The 22,322-nt window shown below is 48.2% G+C and overlaps 1 protein-coding gene across 2 annotated transcripts in view; it reads left to right on the top strand.

Annotated features, from left to right (window-relative positions):
* LOC123759118 (tripartite motif-containing protein 59) overlaps positions 1-22,122 on the top strand; it is a 95,563-nt gene extending 73,441 nt beyond the window's left edge. For both annotated transcript variants that reach the window (XM_045743986.2, XM_045743988.2), the window contains 2 exons: positions 19,474-19,653; positions 19,761-22,122. In XM_045743986.2, the coding sequence (XP_045599942.1) occupies positions 19,474-19,653; positions 19,761-20,261 (681 nt within the window). In that variant the 3' untranslated portion in view covers positions 20,262-22,122. The remainder of the gene's footprint in view (positions 1-19,473; positions 19,654-19,760) is intronic.
* Positions 22,123-22,322: the final 200 nt, after the last annotated feature.

The following is a 22,322-nucleotide window of genomic DNA, read 5'->3' as shown; positions in this document are numbered from 1 at the left end:
GCGACACTGTTCACAGGCAGTACTGGAGGTGACACTGTCCACACACAGTACTGGAGGTTACACTGTCCACAGGCAGTACAGGAGGTTACACTGTCCACAGGCAGTACAGGAGGTTACATTGTCCACAGGCAGTACTGTAGGTGACACTGTCCACAGGCAGTACTGGAGGTGACACTGTCCACAGGCAGTACTAGCGGTGACACTGTCCACAGGCAGTACTGAAGGCGACACTGTCCACAGGCAGTACTGGAGGTGACACTGTCCGCACGCAGTACTGGAGGTTACACTGTCCACAGGCAGTACTGGAGGTTACACTGTCCACAGGCAGTGCTGGAGGTTACAGTGTCCACAGGCAGTACTGAAGGCGACACTGTCCACAGGCAGTACTAAAGGTTTCACTGTTCACAGTCAGTACTGGAGGCGACACAGTCCACAGTCAGTACTGGAGGTTAAACTGTCCACAGGCAGTACTGGAGGTTACAATGTCCTCAGGCAGTACTGGAGGTTGCAATGTCCTCTGGCAGTACTGGAGGTTACACTTTCCACAGGCAGTACTGATGGTGACACTGTCCACAGGCAGTACTGGAGGGGACATTGTCCACAGGCAGTACTGGAGGGGACATTGTCCACAGGCAGTACTGAAGGTTACACTGTCCAAAGGCAGTACTGGAAGCGACACTGTTCACAGGAAGTGCTGGTGGTTACACTGTCCAAAGGCAGTACTGGAGGCAACACTGTTCACAGGAGGTGCAGGTGGTGACACTGTCCACAGGCAGTGCTGGATGTTACACTGTCCAAAGGCAGTACTGGGGGTTACACTGTCCACAGTCAGTACTGGAGGTTACACTGTCCACAGGCAGTACTGGAGGTAACACTTTCCACAGGCAGTACTGGAGGTTACACTGTCCACAGTCAGTACTGGAGGTGACATTGTTCACAGGCAGTACTGGAGGTAACACTTTCCACAGGCAGTACTGGAGGTTACACTGTCCACAGTCAGTACTGGAGGTGACATTGTTCACAGGCAGTACTGGAAGTGACACTGTCCTCAGGCAGTACTGGAGGTTACACTGTCCACATGCAGTACTGGAGGTGACATTGTTCACAGGCAGTACTGGAGGTGACACTGTCCACAGGCAGTACTGGAGGTTACATTGTTTACAGTCAGTACTGGAGGTGACACTGTCCACAGGCAGTACTGGAGGTTACACTGTTCACATGCAGTACTGGAGGTGACATTGTTTACAGTCAGTACTGGAGGGGACACTGGCCACTGTCAGTACTGGAGGCGACACTGTTGGCGACACTGTAGAGTGGTGATACTCCACAGGTAGTACTGGAGGTGACATTGTTCACAGGCAGTACTGGAGGTTACACTATTAACAGTCAGTACTGGAGGTTACACCGTTCACAGGCAGTACTGGAGGTTGCAGTGTCCACAGTCAGTACTGGAGATGACATTGTTCAAAGGCAGTACTGGTGGTTACACTGTCCACAGTCAGTACTGGAGGTTACACTGTCCACGGGCAGTACTTGAGTCGACACTGTCCACAGGCAGTACTTGAGGCGACACTATCCACAGGCAGTACTGGACGTGACAATGTCCACAGGCAGTACTGGAGGCGTCACTGTTCAAAGGCAGTACTGGAGGTTACAATGTCCCAAGGCAGTACTGGAGGTTACACTGTCCACGGGCAGTACTGGAGGTTACACTGTCCAAAGGCAGTACTGGAGGTTACACTGTCCACTGGCAGTACTGGTGATGACACTGTTCACAGGAAGTACTGCAGGCGACATTGTTCACAGGCAGTACTGGAGGTTACAATGTCCCAAGGCAGTACTGGAGGTTACACTGTCCACAGGCAGTACTGGAGGTTACACAGTCCAAAGGCAGTACTGGAGGTTACACTGTCCACTGGCAGTACTGGTGATGACACTGTCCACAGGAAGTACTGCAGGCGACATTGTTCACAGGCAGTACTGGAGGTTACAATGTCCCCAGGCAGAACTGGAGGTTACTCTGCCCACAGGCAGTACCGGAGGTTACACTGTCCACAGGCTGTACTGGAGGTTACACTGCTCCCAGGCAGTACAGGAGGTTACACTATCCACAGGCAGTACTGGAGGTTACAATGTCCACAGGCAGTACTGGAGGTTACAATGTCCAAAGGCAGTATTGGTGGTGACATTGTCCGCAGGCTGTACTGGAGGTGACATTGTCCCAAGGCAGTACTGGTGGTGACACTGTCCACAGGCATTTCTGGAGGCGACACTGTTCACAGGCAGTACTGGTGGTGACACTGTCCACACACAGTACTGGAGGTTACACTGTCCACAGGCAGTACAGGAGGTTACATTGTCCACAGGCAGTACAGGTGGTGACACTGACCACAGACAGTACTGGAGGGTACACTGTCCACAGGCAGGACTGGAGGTTACACTGTTCACATGCAGTACTGGAGGCGACACTGTTCACAGGCAGTACTGGTGGTGACACTGTCCACACACAGTACTGGAGGTTACACTGTCCACAGGCAGTACAGGAGGTTACACTGTCCACAGGCAGTACAGGAGGTTACATTGTCCACAGGCAGTACTGTAGGTGACACTGTCCACAGGCAGTACTGGAGGTGACACTGTCCACAGGCAGTACTAGCGGTGACACTGTCCACAGGCAGTACTGAAGGCGACACTGTCCACAGGCAGTACTGGAGGTGACACTGTCCGCACGCAGTACTGTAGGTGACACTGTCCACAGGCAGTGCTGGAGGTTACACTGTCCAAAGGCAGTACAGGAGGCGTCACTGTGCACAGGAAGTGCTGGTGGTGACACTGTCCACAGGCAGTGCTGGAGGTTACACTGTCCAAAGGCAGTACAGGAGGCGACACTGTTCACAGGAAGTGCTGGTGGTGACACTGTCCACAGGCAGTACTGGTGGTGACACTGTCCAAAGGCAGTACTGGAGGCGTCACTGTTCACGGGCAGTACTGGTGGTGACACTGTTCACAGGCAATACTGGAGGTTACACTGTCCACAGGCAGTACTGGAGGTGACATTGTTCACAGGTAGTACTGGAGGTGACATTGTTAACAGGCAGTACTAGAGGTGACATTGTTCACAGGCACTACTGGAGGTTACACTCCACAGTCAGTACTGGAGGTGACATTGTTCAAAGGCAGTACTGGAGGTTACACTGTCCACAGGCAGTACTGGAGGTTACACTGTCCACAGGCAGTACTGGAGGTTACACTGTCCACAGGCAGTACTGGAGGTTACACTGTCCACAGGCAGTACTGGAGGTTACACTGTCCACAGGCAGTACTGGTGGTGACACTGGTCACAGGCAGTACTGGAGGTGACACTGTCCTCAGGCAGTAGTGGAGGTGACACTGTCCACAGGCAGTACTGGAGGCGACACTGTTCAAAGGCAGTACTGGAGGTGACACTGTTCAAAGGCAGTACTGGAAGTGACAATTCCCACAGGCAGTACTGGAGGTTACACTTTCCGCTGGCAGTACTGGTGGTGGCACTGTCCAAACCCAGTACTTGTGGTGACACTGTCCACCGGCAGTACTGGAGGCGACACTGTCCACAGGCAGCACTGGAGGCGACACTGTTCAAAGGCAGTACTGGTGGTGACACTGTCCACAAGCAGTACTGGAAGCGACACTGTCCACAGGCAGCACAGGAGGCGACACTGTTCAAAGGCAGTACTGGTGGTGACACTGTCCACAGGCAGCACTGGAGGCGACACTGTTCAAAGGCAGTACTGGTGGTGACACTGTCCACAAGCAGTACTGGAAGCGACACTGTCCACAGGCAGCACAGGAGGCGACACTGTTCAAAGGCAGTACTGGTGGTGACACTGTCCACAGGCAGTTATTGAGGTTATACTGTCCACAGGCAGTACTGGAGGTGACATTGTGCACAAGCAGTACTGGAGGCGACACTGTTCACAGGCAGTGCTGGAGGTTACAGTGTCCACAGGCAGTACTGAAGGCGACACTGTCCACAGGCAGTACTAAAGGTTTCACTGTTCACAGTCAGTACTGGAGGCGACACAGTCCACAGTCAGTACTGGAGGTTAAACTGTCCACAGGCAGTACTGGAGGTTACAATGTCCTCAGGCAGTACTGGAGGTTGCAATGTCCTCTGGCAGTACTGGAGGTTACACTTTCCACAGGCAGTACTGATGGTGACACTGTCCACAGGCAGTACTGGAGGGGACATTGTCCACAGGCAGTACTGGAGGGGACATTGTCCACAGGCAGTACTGAAGGTTACACTGTCCAAAGGCAGTACTGGAAGCGACACTGTTCACAGGAAGTGCTGGTGGTTACACTGTCCAAACGCAGTACTGGAGGCAACACTGTTCACAGGAGGTGCAGGTGGTGACACTGTCCACAAGCAGTGCTGGATGTTACACTGTCCAAAGGCAGTACTGGGGGTTACACTGTCCACAGTCAGTACTGGAGGTTACACTGTCCACAGGCAGTACTGGAGGTAACACTTTCCACAGGCAGTACTGGAGGTTACACTGTCCACAGTCAGTACTGGAGGTGACATTGTTCACAGGCAGTACTGGAGGTAACACTTTCCACAGGCAGTACTGGAGGTTACACTGTCCACAGTCAGTACTGGAGGTGACATTGTTCACAGGCAGTACTGGAAGTGACACTGTCCTCAAGCAGTACTGGAGGTTACACTGTCCACATGCAGTACTGGAGGTGACATTGTTCACAGGCAGTACTGGAGGTGACACTGTCCACAGGCAGTACTGGAGGTTACACTGTCCACATGCAGTACTGTAGGTGACATTGTTTACAGTCAGTACTGGAGGTGACACTGTCCACAGGCAGTACTGGAGGTTACACTGTTCACATGCAGTACTGGAGGTGACATTGTTTACAGTCAGTACTGGAGGGGACACTGGCCACTGTCAGTACTGGAGGCGACACTGTTGGCGACACTGTAGAGTGGTGACACTCCACAGGTAGTACTGGAGGTGACATTGTTCACAGGCAGTACTGGAGGTTACACTATTAACAGTCAGTACTGGAGGTTACACCGTTCACAGGCAGTACTGGTGGTTACACTGTCCACAGTCAGTACTGGAGGTTACACTGTCCACGGGCAGTACTTGAGTCGACACTGTCCACAGGCAGTACTTGAGGCGACACTGTCCACAGGCAGTACTGGACGTGACAATGTCCACAGGCAGTACTGGTGGAGACACTGTCCACAGGCAGTACTGGTGGTGACACTTTCCACAGGCAGTACTGGAGGTTACACTTTCCACAGGCAGTACTGGAGGTGACACTGTTCACAGGCAGTACTGGTGGTGACACTGTCCACAGGCAGTACTGGAGGTTACATTGTCCACAGGCAGTACTGGAGGTGGCATTGTCCACAAGCAGAACTGGAGGAAACACTGTCCACAGGCAGTGCTGGAGGTTACACTGTCCAAAGGTAGTACAGGAGGCGTCACTGTTCACAGGAAGTGCTGGTGGTGACACTGTCCACAGGCAGTACTGGAGGCAACACTGTTCACAAGAGGTGCTGGAGGTGACACTGTCCACAGGCAGTATTGGAGGTTACACTGTCCACAGGCAGTACTGGAGGTGGCATTGTCCACAAGCAGAACTGGAGGAAACACTGTCCACAGGCAGTGCTGGAGGTTACACTGTCCAAAGGCAGTACTGGAATTGACAATGTCCACACGCAGTACTGGTGGAGACACTGTCCACAGGCAGTACTGGAGGTTACACTGTCCACAGGCAGTTCTGGAGGTGACACTGTTCACAGACAGTACTGGAGGTGACACTGTTCACAGGCAGTACTGGTGGTGACACTGTCCACAGACAGAATTTGAGGCGACACTGTCCACAGGCAGCACTGGAGGCGACACTGTTCAAAGGCAGTACTGGTGGTGACACTGTCCCCAGGCAGTACTGGAGGTTACCCTGTCCACAGGCAGTTCTGCAGGTGACACTTTCACAGGCCGTACTGGTGGTGACACTGTCCACAGGCAGTACTGGAGGTTACACTGTCCACAGACAGTACTGGAGGTGACCTTGTCCACAAGCAGAAACTGGAGGTTACAATGTCCTCTGGCAGTACTGGAGGTGACATTGTTCACAGGCAGTACTGGAAGTGACACTGTCCACAGGCAGTACTGGTGGTGACACTGTCCACAGGCAGTACTGGTGGTGACGCTGTCCACAGGCAGCACTGGAGATTACACTGTCCATAGGCATTACTGCAGGTTACACTTTCCACAGGCAGTACTGGAGGTGACACTGTTTACAGGCAGTACTGGAGGTGACACTGTCCTTAGGCAGTACTGGAGGTTACACTGTCCACATGCAGTACTGGAGGTGACATTGTTTACAGTCAGTACTGTAGGTGACACCGTCCACAGGCAGTACTGGAGGTTACACTGTCCACAGTTAGTACTGGAGGTGACATTGTTTACAGTCACAACTGGAGGTGACACTGTCCACTGTCAGTACTGGAGGTTATACTGTCCACAGTTAGTACTGGTGGTGACATTGTTCACAGTCAGTACTGGAGGTGACACTGTCCACAGGCCGTACTGGAATCGACACTTTTCACATGCAGTACTGGAGGCGACACGATTCACAGGCAGAACTGGAGGTGACACTGTCCTTATGCAGTATTGGAGGTGACACTGTCCACAGGCAGCACTGGAGGCGTCACTGTTGGCGACACTGTAGAGTGGTGACACTCCACAGTTAGTACTGGAGGTGACACTATTAACAGTCAGTACTGGAGGTTACACTGTCCACAGGCAGTACTGGAGGTTACACTGTCCACAGTCAGTACTGGAGGTGACACTGTCCACAGGCAGTTCTGGAGTTTACACTGGCCACAGGCAGTACTGGAGGTTATACTGTCCACAGGCAGTACTGGAGGTTACACTGTTCACACGCAGTACTGGTGGTGACACTGTTCACAGGCAGTTCTGGAGTTTACACTGGCCACAGGCAGTACTGGAGGTTACACTGTCCACAGGCAGTACTGGAGGTGACACACTCCCCAGGCAGTACTGGAGGTTACACTGTTCACAGGCAGTACTTGAGGTGACACTGTCCACAGGCAGCACTGGAGGCGACACTGTTCAAAGGTAGTACTGGTGGTGATACTGTCCCCAGGCAGTACTGGAGGTTACACTGTCCACAGGTAGCACTGGAGATTACACTGTCCACAGGCAGTACTGGAGGTGACACTGCCCACAGGCAGTACTAGAGGCTACAGTTTCCACAGGCAGTACTGGTGGTGATTCTGTCCACAGTCAGTAATGGTAGTGACACTGTCCACAGGCAGTAATGGTGGTGACATTGTCCTCAGGCAGTACTGGAGGTTACAATGTCCTCTGGCAGTACTGGAGGTTACACTTTCCACAGGCAGTACTGATGGTTACACTGTTCACAGGCAGTACTGGAGGTGACACTGTCCACAGGCAGTACTGGAGGTTACAATGTCATCAGGCAGTACTGGAGGTTACAATGTCCTCAGGCAGTACTGGAGGTTACAATGTCCTCAGGCAGTACTGGAGATTACACTGTCCTCAGGCAGCACTGGAGGCGACACTGTTGGCGACACTGTAGAGTGGTGACACTCCACAGTTAGTACTGGAGGTGACACTATTAACAGTCAGTACTGGAGGTTACACTGTCCACAGGCAGTACTGGAGGTTACACTGTCCACAGTCAGTACTGGAGGTGACACTGTCCACAGGCAGTTCTGGAGTTTACACTGGCCACAGGCAGTACTGGAGGTTATACTGTCCACAGGCAGTACTGGAGGTTACACTGTTAACAGGCAGTACTGGTGGTGACACTGTTCACAGGCAGTTCTGGAGTTTACACTGGCCACAGGCAGTACTGGAGGTGACATTGTCCACAGGCAGTACTGGAGGTTACACTTTCCACATGCAGTACTGGAGGTGACACTGTCCACAGGCAGTACTGGATGTGACACTGTTCAAAGGCAGTACTGGAGGTGACACTGTCCACAGGCAGTACTGGTGGTGACACTGTCCACAGGCAGTACTGGAGGTTACATTGTCCACAGGCAGTACTGGAGGTTAAACTTTCCACAGGCAGTACTGGAGGCGACACTGTCCACAGGCAGTACTGGAGGTTTCACTGTTCAAAGGCAGTACTGGAGGTGACACTGTCCACAGGCAGTACTGGAGGTTACACTGTTCAAAGGCAGTACTGGAGGTGACACTGTTGAAAGGCAGTACTTTAGGTGACATTGTCCACAAGCAGAACTGGAGTAAACACTGTCCACAGGCAGTGCTGGAGGTTACACTGTCCAAAGGCAGTACAGGAGGCGTCACTGTTCACAGGAAGTGCTGGTGGTGACACTGTCCACAGGCAGTACTGGAGGCGACACTGTCCACAGGAAGTGCTGGTGGTGACACTGTCCACATGCAGTAGTGGAGGTGACATTGTCCACAGGCAGTACTGGAGGTTACACTGTCCACAGGCAGTACTGGAGGTTACACTGTTCACAGGCAGTACTGGTGGTGACACTGTCCACAGGCAGTACTTGAGGTTACATTGTCAACATGTAGTACTGGAGGTTACACTTTCCACAGGCAGTACTGGAGGTTACATTGTCAACATGTAGTACTGGAGGTTACACTGTTCACAGGCAGTACTGGTGGTGACACTGTCCACAGTCAGTACTGGAGGTGACATTGTTCACAGGCAGTACTGGAAGTAACACTGTCCACAGGCAGTACTGGAGGTAACAATGTCCACAGGCAGTACTGGAGGTTACACTGTCCACAGTCAGTACTGGAGGTGACATTGTTCACAGGCAGTACTGGAGGTGACACCGTCCACAGGCAGTACTGGAGGTTACACCGTCCACATGCAGTACTGGAGGTAACACTGTCCACAGTCAGTACTGGAGGTGACATTGTTCACAGGCAGTACTGGAAGTGACACTGTCCACAGGCAGTACTTGAGGCGACACTGTTGGCGACACTGTAGAGTGGTGACACTCCACAGGCAGTACTGGAGGTTACACTGTCCACAGGCAGTACTGGAGGTTACACTGTCCACATGCAGTACTGGAGGTTACAATGTCCACAGGCAGTACTGGAGGTTACACTGTCCACAGTCAGTACTGGAGGTGACATTGTTTACAGTCAGTACTGTAGGTGACACTGTCCACTGTCAGTACTGGAGGTTACACTGTCCACAGGTAGTACTGGAGGTAACATTGTTCACAGTCAGTACTGGAGGTGACACTGTCCTCATGCAGTATTGGAGGTGACACTGTCCACAGGCAGTACTGGAGGTTACACTGTCCACATGCAGTACTGGAGGTTACAGTGTCCACAGGCAGTACTGGAGGTTACACTGTCCACAGTCAGTACTGGAGGTGACATTGTTTACAGTCAGTACTGGAGGTGACACTGTCCACTGTCAGTACTGGAGGTTACACTGTCCACAGGTAGTACTGGAGGTAACATTGTTCACAGTCAGTACTGGAGGTGACACTGTCCTCATGCAGTATTGGAGGTGACACTGTCCACAGGCAGTACTGGAGGCGACACTGTTGGCGACACTGTAGAGTGGGGACACTCCACAGGCAGTACTGGAGGTGACATTGTTCACAGGCAGTACTGGAGGTGACACTGTCCACAGGCAGTACTGGTGGTGACACTTTCCACAGTCAGAACTAGAGGTTATACTGTCCACAGTTAGTACTGGAGGTGACACTGTCCACAGGCAGTACTGGAGGTGACATTGTTCAAAGGCAGTACTGGAGGTTACAGTTTCCACAGGCAGTACTGGTGGTGACACAGTCCTCAGGCAGCACTGGAGGCGACACTGTCCACAGGCAGTACTGGTTGTGACACAGTCCTCAGGCAGCACTGGAGATTACACTGTCCACAGGCAGTACTGGAGGTGACACTGTCCACAGGCAGTACTGGACGTGACACTGTCCACGGGCAGTACTTGAGGCGACACTGTCCACAGGCAGTACTTGAGGCGACACTGTCCACAGGTAGTACTGGAGGTGACACTGTTCACAGGCAGTACTGGAGGTGACACTGTCCACGGGCAGTACTGGAGGTGACACTGTCCACAGGCAGTACTGGAAGTGACACTGTCCACGGGCAGTACTGGAGGCGACACTGGCCACAGGTAGTACTGGAGGTGACACTGTTCACAGGCAGTACTGGTGGTGACACTATCCACAGGCAGTTCTTGAGGCGACACTGTCCACAGGCAGCACTGGAGGCGACACTGTCTACTGGCAGTACTGGAGGTGACTTTGTTCACAGGCAGTACTGGTGGTGACACTCTACAAGTAGTACTGGAGGTTACACCGTCCACAGGCAGTACTGGTGGTGACACAGTCCTCAGGCAGCACTGGAGGCGACACTGTCCACAGGCAGTACTGGTTGTGACACAGTCCTCAGGCAGCACTGGAGATTACACTGTCCACAGGCAGTACTGGAGGTGACACTGTCCACAGGCAGTACTGGAGGTGACACTGTCCACGGGCAGTACTTGAGGCGACACTGTCCACAGGCAGTACTTGAGGCGACACTGTCCACAGGTAGTACTGGAGGTGACACTGTTCACAGGCAGTACTGGAGGTGACACTGTCCACGGGCAGTACTGGAGGTGACACTGTCCACAGGCAGTACTGGAGGTGACACTGTCCACGGGCAGTACTGGAGGCGACACTGGCCACAGGTAGTACTGGAGGTGACACTGTTCACAGGCAGTACTGGTGGTGACACTATCCACAGGCAGTTCTTAAGGCGACACTGTCCACAGGCAGCACTGGAGGCGACACTGTCTACTGGCAGTACTGGAGGTGACTTTGTTCACAGGCAGTACTGGTGGTGACACTCTACAAGTAGTACTGGAGGTTACACCGTCCACAGTCAGTACTGGAGGTGACATTGTTCACAGGCAGTACTGGAGGTGACACTGTCCAAAGGCAGTACTGGATGTTACACTGTCCACAGTCAGTACTGGAGGTGACATTGTTCACAGGTAGTCCTGGAGGTGACACTGTCCAAAGGCAGTACTGGATGTTACACTGTCCACAGTCAGTACTGGAGGTGACATTGTTCACAGGTAGTCCTGGAGGTGACACTGTCCACAGGCAGTACTGGAGGTGACACTGTCCACAGGCAGTACTGGAGGTGACACTGTCCACAGGCAGTACTGGTGGTGACACATTCCATAGACTGCACTGGAGATTACACAGTCCACAAAGTGGTCTCTAAGCCATATCATCTCTGTCCATCGAGAAAGCTAGAATGCCTTCAGAATAGTGAAAGGAAGTGCAGAAGCACTACTAGTCTCAAGACACTTGAGAAATTAGTTCGTTTGGAGTTAGCACTAAATGAAGTAGCCCAAAACTTCCAACCTCTGCAGCCCCAGTACAGGATATCCGTCCTGAACAAATTGCCGCACAACTGTGCAAAATGAAACTTAAACTATATTACATTAATTCTGAAAAGGAGAAATGAACAGTAGTGTATTGTAGCAATGAAGTGTTTGCCAGTCCCAAACATTGAACTGTGATCTGTGCTTTTTCCCCCTGGAATTATGTAGGAGATTTCCATGCCAACAATAAAAATTCTAATGTAACAGACATAAAAATTGTAAATTTGCATTAGTTCAAATAACTAATAAATATAATAATTAGTCTAGCTACACGTAGTCAGGCTACACTGCATTGGCTACACAACATTCTCATACATTTCTAACTAATGTAACACTAAACATCCTCCAGTCTAAGAGCAAGTAACCCAGTAAAATAAACTATCTCTAATAATACATTCAGTAACAATATGAGATTACAAAAAAAAACTCCTTACTCTTCTCCATAAATTTGGCACCTGAAGGTGACAAGCAGAGGGAGGAGGCGGCAGCTATTAAGAGTGTTTGAGAGGAACCATTAGCCCACAGTGGGTCCCCCAACACACAAAAATGTCTTCCTGCAAGTTACAGAACACAGCGTTGTTTACTTTATTAACCTGCAGTGTTAAATGTGATTCTTATAAAGCAATTTGTGGATTTCTACTCACTGGATTTGTGAGCCTTTTGAGGGACTTGAAGTAGAGAAGGATAGAAATAGCCTAAGGTACTTTGTCCCTTTGAGATGTATTTTCTTGTCTCAATAAACGTACTTGAACTTGAATGCAGCGTGACTGCACCTGACAGGGACAGGTAGACCAAATTACTCAACTAGATGTTAGGTATCCCTGATTCCATTGATTTAAGATGCTCTTAAATCAGCAGACATAGCCCCCCTACACAAGGGAGCTGGCAAAAAATTGGCAAGGAATTATAAACCAGTTGCACTAACGTCCCACATAATTAAAGTTTTGAGAGAGTAATCAGGAGTCAGATCACCATTTTCATGGAGACCAATGACCTTCACAACCCAGGCCAACAGGGTTTTAGAGCAGGAAGATCATGCCTCTCACAGCTACTTAACCTCTATAACAAAATCATGGAGGCATTGGAAGAAAAACAGAATGTTGATGTGGTATACTCGGACTTTGCCAAGGCATTCGATAAATGTGACCATGGAGTGATATCACACACAATATGAGGACAATTGGAATAACTAGTAAAGTAGGACAGTGGATTTTAAATTTTCGGTCGAACAGAATACAAAGAGTAACAGTCAACCATATAAAATCGAGTCCAAACGCAGGTAAAAGCTCTGTATCTCAGGGTACGGTCTTTGCACCACTGGTTTTCCTTATTCTCATATCAGATATAGACAAAAATATAAGTCCAACCGGGCTCTGGTGGATATGTGGACCTAAGGGCCACTAAAAGCAACAGATTGTTGGACCAAGCTCTCACAAGTCAAGCCTAGCTTCGGGCCGGGCTTGGGGAGTAGAAGAACTCCCAGAACTCCATCAAGCAGGTATCAAGCCAGAAGGGAATTAATTTATCCAGGCCAAGGAGTGTCTCACGCATTAGGTAGGACAGTGAATCGGTCCTCACTACGTGGATTCGTCATAGGGATGTCAAAGAGAAAGAGGCAATGGAGACAGCTTTCTGATGAGGAGGGACAGTGGACCGAGGTGCATCTGGCACCGAAGAAAATTGCTATCGAGGTTATGCCAAGTGCTTCTACCAGCAACACACCAGACATAATGGACCAAGAGAGGGACATCGTCAGTCACACACCAGCCAGTGTCAGACAATTCTTCTCTGTCTACATCCCAGCCACAAGCCGACTTATGAGACAGGAGAGGACAGTACCAGTCATACAACAGCCAGTGTCAGACAATGTACCTCTCTCCACAACCCACCCACAGGATACCATTATGAGACAGAAGAGGACACCACCAGTCCTCCACCACCTCCAGACATCGTCAGACTCTGCCCTTCTTTCAAAATTCAAAATAATGCAAACAGACCACTTTCCTACAGCATATGGAGTAATAACGGTAATGGAAAAGGAACAACCAGAACTCGAACTCTCCATTATAGTCAACCTGAAAGAAGAAACTACAATGAAATCACGAAACCAACAGACTGCAAATTACTTAGAAAAAGTAACAGTCCTGCTAGGGAAACCTGTATGCTTGAAAAAGCTGGACCTTTCAGAAAGACGCACACGAGTCATTCTCTTGAGATATCCAATCGACTTTCCACTGGATCCAATACTAGACCATAAGAAAATCCTGAATGTGGAACGATGCCGCACAAAAGTAGACAGAGTAGCGACACGTCAGGTTCTGGTGACCATCATGGGACATGTGCCAGAAACATTAAATCTTAGAAACTGGGAAATATACCGACAAAACCTATACGTCCCGGAACACCTGCGCTGTCTCAGATGTCAGAAATACGGCCACCATCAATCACGCTGCACCGGACAAGAGAGCTGCTGAGTGTGTAGCCTGAGATATCCAACCATCCAACAGTATGATATGCAACAACACCATCAAAAAAGTGTTGAATTGCAGAGATGCAAACGTTCCAACAGCACACGAGGCGGGCATGAACAATCAATACAGTCTGATATGCAGCAACATCAACAATCAATAACTGGATGGCATGGATGGCAGAGATGCACAGATTCCGACAGTACAAGAAACGGCCAGGAGCAATCAATGCAGTGCGATGTGCAGCGATTCCAACAGCAAAGTGATAGACAACAGGGATGCATAGATTTCAACAATGCAGGGGATGACCATCAACAATCAGTGCAGTCCGATTTGCAGCCCAACGACTTGCGAGATACACTCTATATAAATATACTAAGAGTTCTATTAGAACAGGCAACACTGTTATGCAACACCGAAACCGTCGCTGGCCATTACGAATACTGCAGTGGGACATACAAGGTCTGGAAATAAAAACCACACACTTCAGGAAGCTGCAATTAGTACGAAAGCAGACATCATCGTTTTGGAAGAAACTCTTTTCCCAGTCACGAAATCCTTCAGATTAACTGGTTGTCTCCAATACATTATACCGTATGAACAGGGAAGACAAAGAGGGTTAATGGACCCTAGTCTGAAACAGCATACCCAGCAAGAAAATAGACCCAGTTTCACGTGGGGATGGAGTTGAGGTATTAGCTGTAACAGTGAATATGACTAATATTGAGCTCCTCATATACAATGTCCACAAGACTATATACGTAAACTAGTAAGCAGAGGCAGTGCTTGCCTTGGCGACGCATGACAATGTAATTATTGCTGGGGATTTTAATGCTCATCATCAAGAGTTATGTGCGATTAGGCTAGCCAATGCAGATAGGAGCCATTTAGCTGCAGTTCTGCATGAAGTACCTGAAATTACACATCTCAACACTGGGGAACCCTCTTATTCAAGGGGGTTTTCCTTGATCTTACATTAATCTCAACAGCACTCAAACAACAGGCGAAGTGGGAGGTAGACCAGATCACCAGTGATCACTATGCTACTGACACACACTAAACATAGAACGACCTCTTACACCACATGCACCGCCTAGGTGGAATTTAAAAAAAGCCAACTGGAATATATACCAAGAGGAACTTGAGAATGGTATGCAACATACACGCCACCTGAGGATTAAAACATACACAAGACTAATCTACAGGAAACCATTGTAGATGCTGCAAACGAAGCTATTCGAATCATTATTGCAGGTAACATAAAACGAAAGAACTATTGGTTCAATAGTAATGAAGTACAACAATAAAACCACAGAGTCTACATGTTCAGAAAACATCTAAAGAGAAACCCACACCAGAAGGAAGAACTCTTCTATGAGTAGAGATATCTGAAACAAGACGAGTTTCTAGAGAACTGCAAGTTGGTTTGAGTGGTGTCAAACTCTAAATGAACATAGTAGTCTTGGCAGGATATGGGGCCAGATTTAAACCATATCAGGTCTACCAGTCCGACCACAGGCATGTATTCAACCACTGCAAGAGGCTGAGAGATTTGCTCTCCAATTTGCAGAAAGAGCAGCATTACATCAGATTCCTGCAATAATCAGGAGGCAGCAAGAACCATTAAAACAAGAGAGGTTGACAGCCATTCAAGAGAGCACAGCTACAAATAATGAAAGTAATTGTCCCTTCACCAAACAAGGTTGTAAGGACTTTGTACCAGGTGCTGATAACATTACATAACCAGTCATCGCATACACAGTTCATGCTGGAGAACAAGGGATATTGGACGTTGTCAATGCTTATTGGTAGCAAGGCAAACTACCGACTTTTGGAAGAAAGCAAACATCATTCCGATTCCGAAGCCGAAAGAACCTGGCAATTACTGGTCCATTTCATTAACATTATGCATTAGTAAAACTGCAGAACGGATAGTCTTAAATAGGCTACTGTGGAAGACTGGAGACCTGCATAAACACATATTTGGCTTCACTAGAAGAGTAGGTACTGCCAACTGCATAGTAACATTACTAGGAACAGTTAAGCCCGTTCTGGCTATAGTTATCTTCCTTGATCTACAAAAAGCACTCAAATTAGCCTGCAAACAATTTTACACACCTTAGTTGAAAAAGGTGTAAAGGGAAATATGCTAGCATGGATTCAAGATTACCTTAGTCACAGGTATGCCAGAGTAAAGCTGCAAGGACAAGTGTCGGACTACCAATTACATGAGAATGGGACTCCACAAGGAGGAGTACTCAGTCCCAATCTTTTTAACTTCCTTATGGAAGACCTCCTTACCATGACATTTGCAGAATAGGTTCAATTGCTAAGCTATGCTGATGATGTAGCATTAGTCGTCACAGGTCCTTCACTTTTAAATAAAGCACAAGGAGTGTTAGATAAAGTAATATCTGAATGAAGCCTTTTATGGCTAAAAATATCTGTACAGAAGTCTAAGGCAACAAGACTAGGTGGCAACACTCCAGACAGGCACCTACGCATTCAAGACATTAACCTTCAGTGGGTTTCACAATATCAATATCTCGGAGTGTGGATAGATTCTAAATGACATTCAACAAGTAAATTCAATCTGAAGGAGAAAGCAAAATCACGACTAAATATAATGCGAACAATCACAGGGGCCTGGTCTAGGAGCTGAACACAAAGTGTTAAAAATGTTTTATGTACACACTGTTCGTTCTCTAGTTGATTATGCAGCGCTCGCCTAACTCACTCTTTCTCCTGGCCAATGGGCAAAACATTGAGGTTATTCAAAATGATGCAATACGAGTCATAACAGGAGCTCCCAGATGGACTAAAATACGGAACCTATATCTAGAAGCTAAGCTATCATCGATTGAAATAAGGGTAAAAGGGATTGTTGCATGCATTCTGACTACGATATTGACTATACCAAGAATCAGTTCACTTAAAGATATAATCACTGAAACACTAAATCAGGACAGAATAATGTCCAATAGCAACAGGTGCACCCTTTGTGCAATTAACACTATCAATCCTTTCGATATCACATAGACAGTCACTGAGAGGGGTGTCGACGAAATGCATGCAGACTTCGTTATGGAAGCCCCTTGGTAATAGCTACTAGCAGACTTTAAGATTATGGCTCTTTTAGGCAAAAAGATCCAGACTAATCTTCATCTGCTATGTAATGTTCCACAAATGAATATAGAAGCAAACTTGGCATCTGACAGCTTCACATCCTTCACAGATGGATCAGTAGACCAAAAGGGATAAGAAACCGGGGCTACAGTTAAGGCAGGAAATTCTGTAGTTAGTTGGAGACTCTCAAAAGGGTGTTCAGCTTTACAAACAGAGATGCTAGCCATTCTAAAGGCTTTGGAACATGCTGTTACAGTATCGACACCGTTGCCGGAGTCTGGAGTATGGCTCCGGTTTCCTGCTTCAGTCAGAATGTGAGGTCGATGATGATAACTTCTGGTAGGTGGTGTAATGATATTAACGCCATCTTGGTTGTGGCTACAAGTTATAATTTCAATTACCCGGTGCATGGGTGTTATCCTACAGTCACCCGGTATACTGTCTAGTCAATGACGTTTTATGTTCACAGAGGTGACGTAAGGAGGCGATTGTGCTGAGGAGCACAATTCACTTTGGGCAGTCCAGTAACTCTTGACTTGGTCCTGTGAGAAAGCAAAGTGACCGACATCGGTTATAGCAGTGTGTTAGCTTCTGATTTATGCTGTATTGTATGGGCCAACGTACCCGGGATTGGCCAAGAAGAGTTACGAGTCGACAGTGGTGCATCTGTTGAGAAGCACTTTTAGTGAGTGACTAGAGACTTCTGCCAGGGTGCTAGCTACCCCTGTCTGTGATTATTTGAGACCCCTGTCAGCATGTGGCTGAAACCATCTGTCAGTGGGTATCTGGAGAGTGGAGGTGAGGTATTGGCACATTGCGATGATACTGTGTGTGTGTAAGCTGGCCCATGTTGAAGAAGGAGAACTCGCCTGTGTTTGCCATTAAGTTTGGACGACGTGTACCTGGAAGAGGATTCACAGGGATTTAATGAACGCTGCCAATGTATTGTGTCCTGAGTGAAAACGACACTTTGTAAATATGTGTGGTAATACTTTAATATAATATAATATATATATAGCGGTGAAGGTGTTAATATATTGATGAAGGTGTAATTGTGCATTGTTTGTCCCCACCCCCTTTATTCTTTGCACTACTTCTTGCCACAGCCAGTTCTTGAAACTTACCACCGACTTGGGTTGGATAAAGACGAAGAGGTTATAAAATGCATTAACCACAAGATCCCGGTTACTGGCCCAAAGTGGCCATAACACATGCTCTTGCTGAACACCGACAACATGTTATCATACATGCAGATTCAAGAGCTGTAATTGAACCCTTGCAACTAGAACACATATGTGACAACATCTATCTGAACACAAAGGTCATAGCATTAATGCAAACACTTAAGCGTCAAGGCTATTGAGTACCTATCAATTGGGTGCCAAGTCATGTGGGAATAATAGGAAATGACATTGTAGACGAAGCTGCAAAACTTGCAACTAAGAGAAGAAATGTAGACATTTACATACCACAGAGTCTATCACAGATTAAGCAAGAAATTAGAAATAAAGCAATGCAAAAGATCTGCCCACAACACAGCAGTTGGGTTGGATCTGGATCTGTGGGTTGGTACACGAATTTAACCAACTCTGAACCACTTATTTCGATGAAAGGGAGCAGTAGAGCAACAAAAGTACACCTAAATTGCATCAGGCTTGGATACCCATGTGCATGGGAAATAGACTTACTGCTTCCAGTAGATGAGAAGAAATGTCAGTGTTGTGGAGAAATGCCTGACAGACCAATGGGACATTATCTAACACAGTGCACAGTTACAAACCCAATATGAGTTCAACTTTGATTCAATAGAGCAGAAGTTGTTAAACACATGTGTCATAATCTTACTGAGGCCAACATACGAGTCATAAATACTCATTAACCCATTGTATGAACATTAGAGGCCCACGGTTGTTCAACGTCCTACCAGCGAGCATCAGAAAAATTACAGGAACAACCGTGGACATCAAGAGGAAACTAGATTGTTTCCTTCAAGGAGTGCCGGACCAACCGGGCTGTGGTGGGTATGTGGGCCTGCGGGCCGCTCCAAGCAACAGCCTGGTGGACCAAACGCTCACAAGTCAAGTCTGGCCTTGGGCCGGGCTTGGGGAGTAGAAGAACTCCCAGAACCCCATCAACCAGGTATCATTGAAGCCGTACTACTAACTATTCAGAAGATAAACTATATCAAACATTCCGTATGGTGTGATAGTTTAAAATATGAAACCTCCCCCAAAATATGTGATGGGACATTTATTGGTGATAATAAATTATAAAATACAGTCCACTCAAAAGTAATATATATATATATATATATAATCTCTTATAATTAAATCAATCACCAGTAGATTTCCCCAAACTGTCCATAGGTAAAAATGAGGCTGACACTGTCCACAGGTGATAATGGCTCTGACACTCTCCACAGGTTGAGGACCTCCGCAGGATGAACGAGCCCGTCAAGAGGCTGGTGGATGCTGGCCGGGTGATGGCCGTCCAGCAAGACCAAGATGGCCGCCGCTCCGCCAGAATAACCTTAGAAGACGGACAGCTGTACCTCCACCCACTACTGCGTCAGCCCACACCCGCCCACTCCTACACTCTCCAGGTAACTTTACTACTCCCTCTAGTCTTACTGACATTACGGCCTGAGTTTTGAAAACATATACCATTTTACTGTACAATTATCAGCAAGATTTATTATATTTTCTGCAGGAAAGTGAGGTTGTGGGCGTACTTGACCCCTCCTGCACCCTGGCGTTCCTTGACCTCTGGTGGGCGGGGTCAAAAAGAGGGCGGGTCACTATCCGGCTGACCCCTGACACTCCGCTGGCCAGACAGTTTGTGTTGTTGTGTACGGGCCAGCGGGGCCACACCTACCTCAACACAAAACTGTTGCGAGTGGTGGCCAAGGGTCGGCCGGGAGAATGGGTGTGGGGCGGAGACTACGAGAGTAATGATGGTCGAGGAGGAGCCCCACTGCTGCCTCACCTGGAGGGTCAGTACCGGGAGTCAGGCCGGGCTGGAGCTGTGTGGTGTGGGTTGTTGCCGACTGCTCGATTTTCCATCCTCACCAGGGACTGTCAGGATGGTGATGAGTGGTCACGTGTCTTCGGTGATGTGGTGAGTGGCCTAGAGGTGTTGAGGGCAGCAGTCAACCACAGTGACATCAGGGAGGTGTTTGTGATGGACTGTGGTGTTGTGCTGCCACTCTAGTTCACTGTACCATCACCATCACTACTGTGGTGTTGTGCTGCCACTCAAGTTCACTGTACCATCACCATCACTACTGTGGTGTTGTGCAGCCACTCAAGTTCACTGTACCATCACCATCACTACTGTGGTGTTGTGCTGCCACTCAAGTTCACTGTACCATCACCATCACTACTGTGGTGTTGTGCTGCCACTCTAGTTCACTGTACTATCACCATCACTACTGTGGTGTTGTGCTGCCACTCAAGTTCATTGTACCATCACCATCACTACTGTGGTGTTGTGCTGCCACTCTAGTTCACTGTACCATCACCATCACTACTGTGGTGTTGTGCAGCCACTCAAGTTCACTGTACCATCACCATCACTACTGTGGTGTTGTGCTGCCACTCTAGTTCACTGTACCATCACCATCACTACTGTGGTGTTGTGCTGCCACTCAAGTTCACTGTACCATCACCATCACTACTGCGGTGTTGTGCTGCCACTCTAGTTCACTGTACCATCACCATCACTACTGTGGTGTTGTGCTGCCACTCTAGTTCACTGTACCACCACCATCACTACTGTGGTGTTGTGCTGCCACTCTAGTTCACTGTACCACCACCATCACTACTGTGGTGTTGTGCTGCCACTCAAGTTCACTGTACCATCACCATCACTACTGTGGTGTTGTGCTGCCACTCTAGTTCACTGTACCATCACCATCACTACTGTGGTGTTGTGCTGCCACTCTAGTTCACTGTACCATCACAATCACTACTGTGGAGTTGTGCAGCCACTCAAGTTCACTGTACCATCACCATCACTACTGTGGTGTTGTGCAGCCACTCAAGTTCACTGTACCATCACCATCACTACTGTGGTGTTGTGCTGCCACTCTAGTTCACTGTACCATCGCCATCACTACTGTGGTGTTGTGCAGCCACTCAAGTTCACTGTACCATCACCATCACTACTGTGGTGTTGTGCAGCCACTCAAGTTCACTGTACCATCACCATCACTACTGTGGTGTTGTGCTGCCACTCTAGTTCACTGTACCATCACCATCACTACTGTGGTGTTGTGCTGCCACTCTAGTTCTCTGTACCATCACCATCACTACTGTGGTGTTGTGCTGCCACTCTAGTTCACTGTACCATCACCATCACTACTGCGGTGTTGTGCTGACACTCTAGTTCACTGTAACACCACCCATCACAATCATTGTTATATTACTATCACTGCTTTATCACCATCACTGCTATGTCACAATCACTGCTTTATCACCATCACTGCTATGTCACAATCACTGCTTTATCACCATCACTGCTATATCACAATCACCTCATCATCACTGCTGTCACTATTTCTTCACTACCACTGCTGTATCACTATCATCTCACTGTCACTGACATCACCATCACCTTACTATCACTGTTCTATCACCATCACTGTTATATAACAATCACCTCACTGTGATTGCAATATCACTATTACTATATATCTCCCTTACTTCATTCAATATCACTGCTGTCACCATGACCTCACTATCACTGCTATATCACCATGACCTCATTACCACAGCTATGTCACCATCTCACTATCACTGTTATCTCTTAGCATGCACACTTGGTATCATATACCAGCATGTGGAATAACAAACTGTTTATGTCAGCATCTGCAGCAGGTATCTGTATACATGACAACTGCAGCAGAGTCACTGTTCAACGATTCTTCACGGCGTGGATCGTATTCCAGGGACCTGCCCGAAACGCTACGCGTACTAGTGGCTGTACAAGAATGTAACAACTCTTGTATATATCTCAAAAAAAAAGAGTTGTCATGTATACATATTGCATTAAAATGCATAATTGTAACATATTGAGTTTTTCATTACCCAGAGTGTTATTTGTTGTCTCAACAAATTGTTAATAAAGTTGTAGTCACCTTTTCACAGGTACATTATCCAGAGTTGAGGCAGGTCTTCGCTCCCACTGCACCTGGGTGCCACTGTTCATAAAAATGCGGGCTGGAGTTTCTCCCTACAACACGGCCGTGCACCCGTGGAGAGTGAGGTGAGT

The sequence above is a fragment of the Procambarus clarkii genome, chromosome 15 (genome assembly GCF_040958095.1).
Source record: "Procambarus clarkii isolate CNS0578487 chromosome 15, FALCON_Pclarkii_2.0, whole genome shotgun sequence".
In the NCBI taxonomy this organism is placed as follows: domain Eukaryota; kingdom Metazoa; phylum Arthropoda; class Malacostraca; order Decapoda; family Cambaridae; genus Procambarus; species Procambarus clarkii.
The sequence above is the reverse complement of the archived record's forward strand: the minus strand, read 5'-3'. Positions and strand labels throughout refer to the sequence as shown.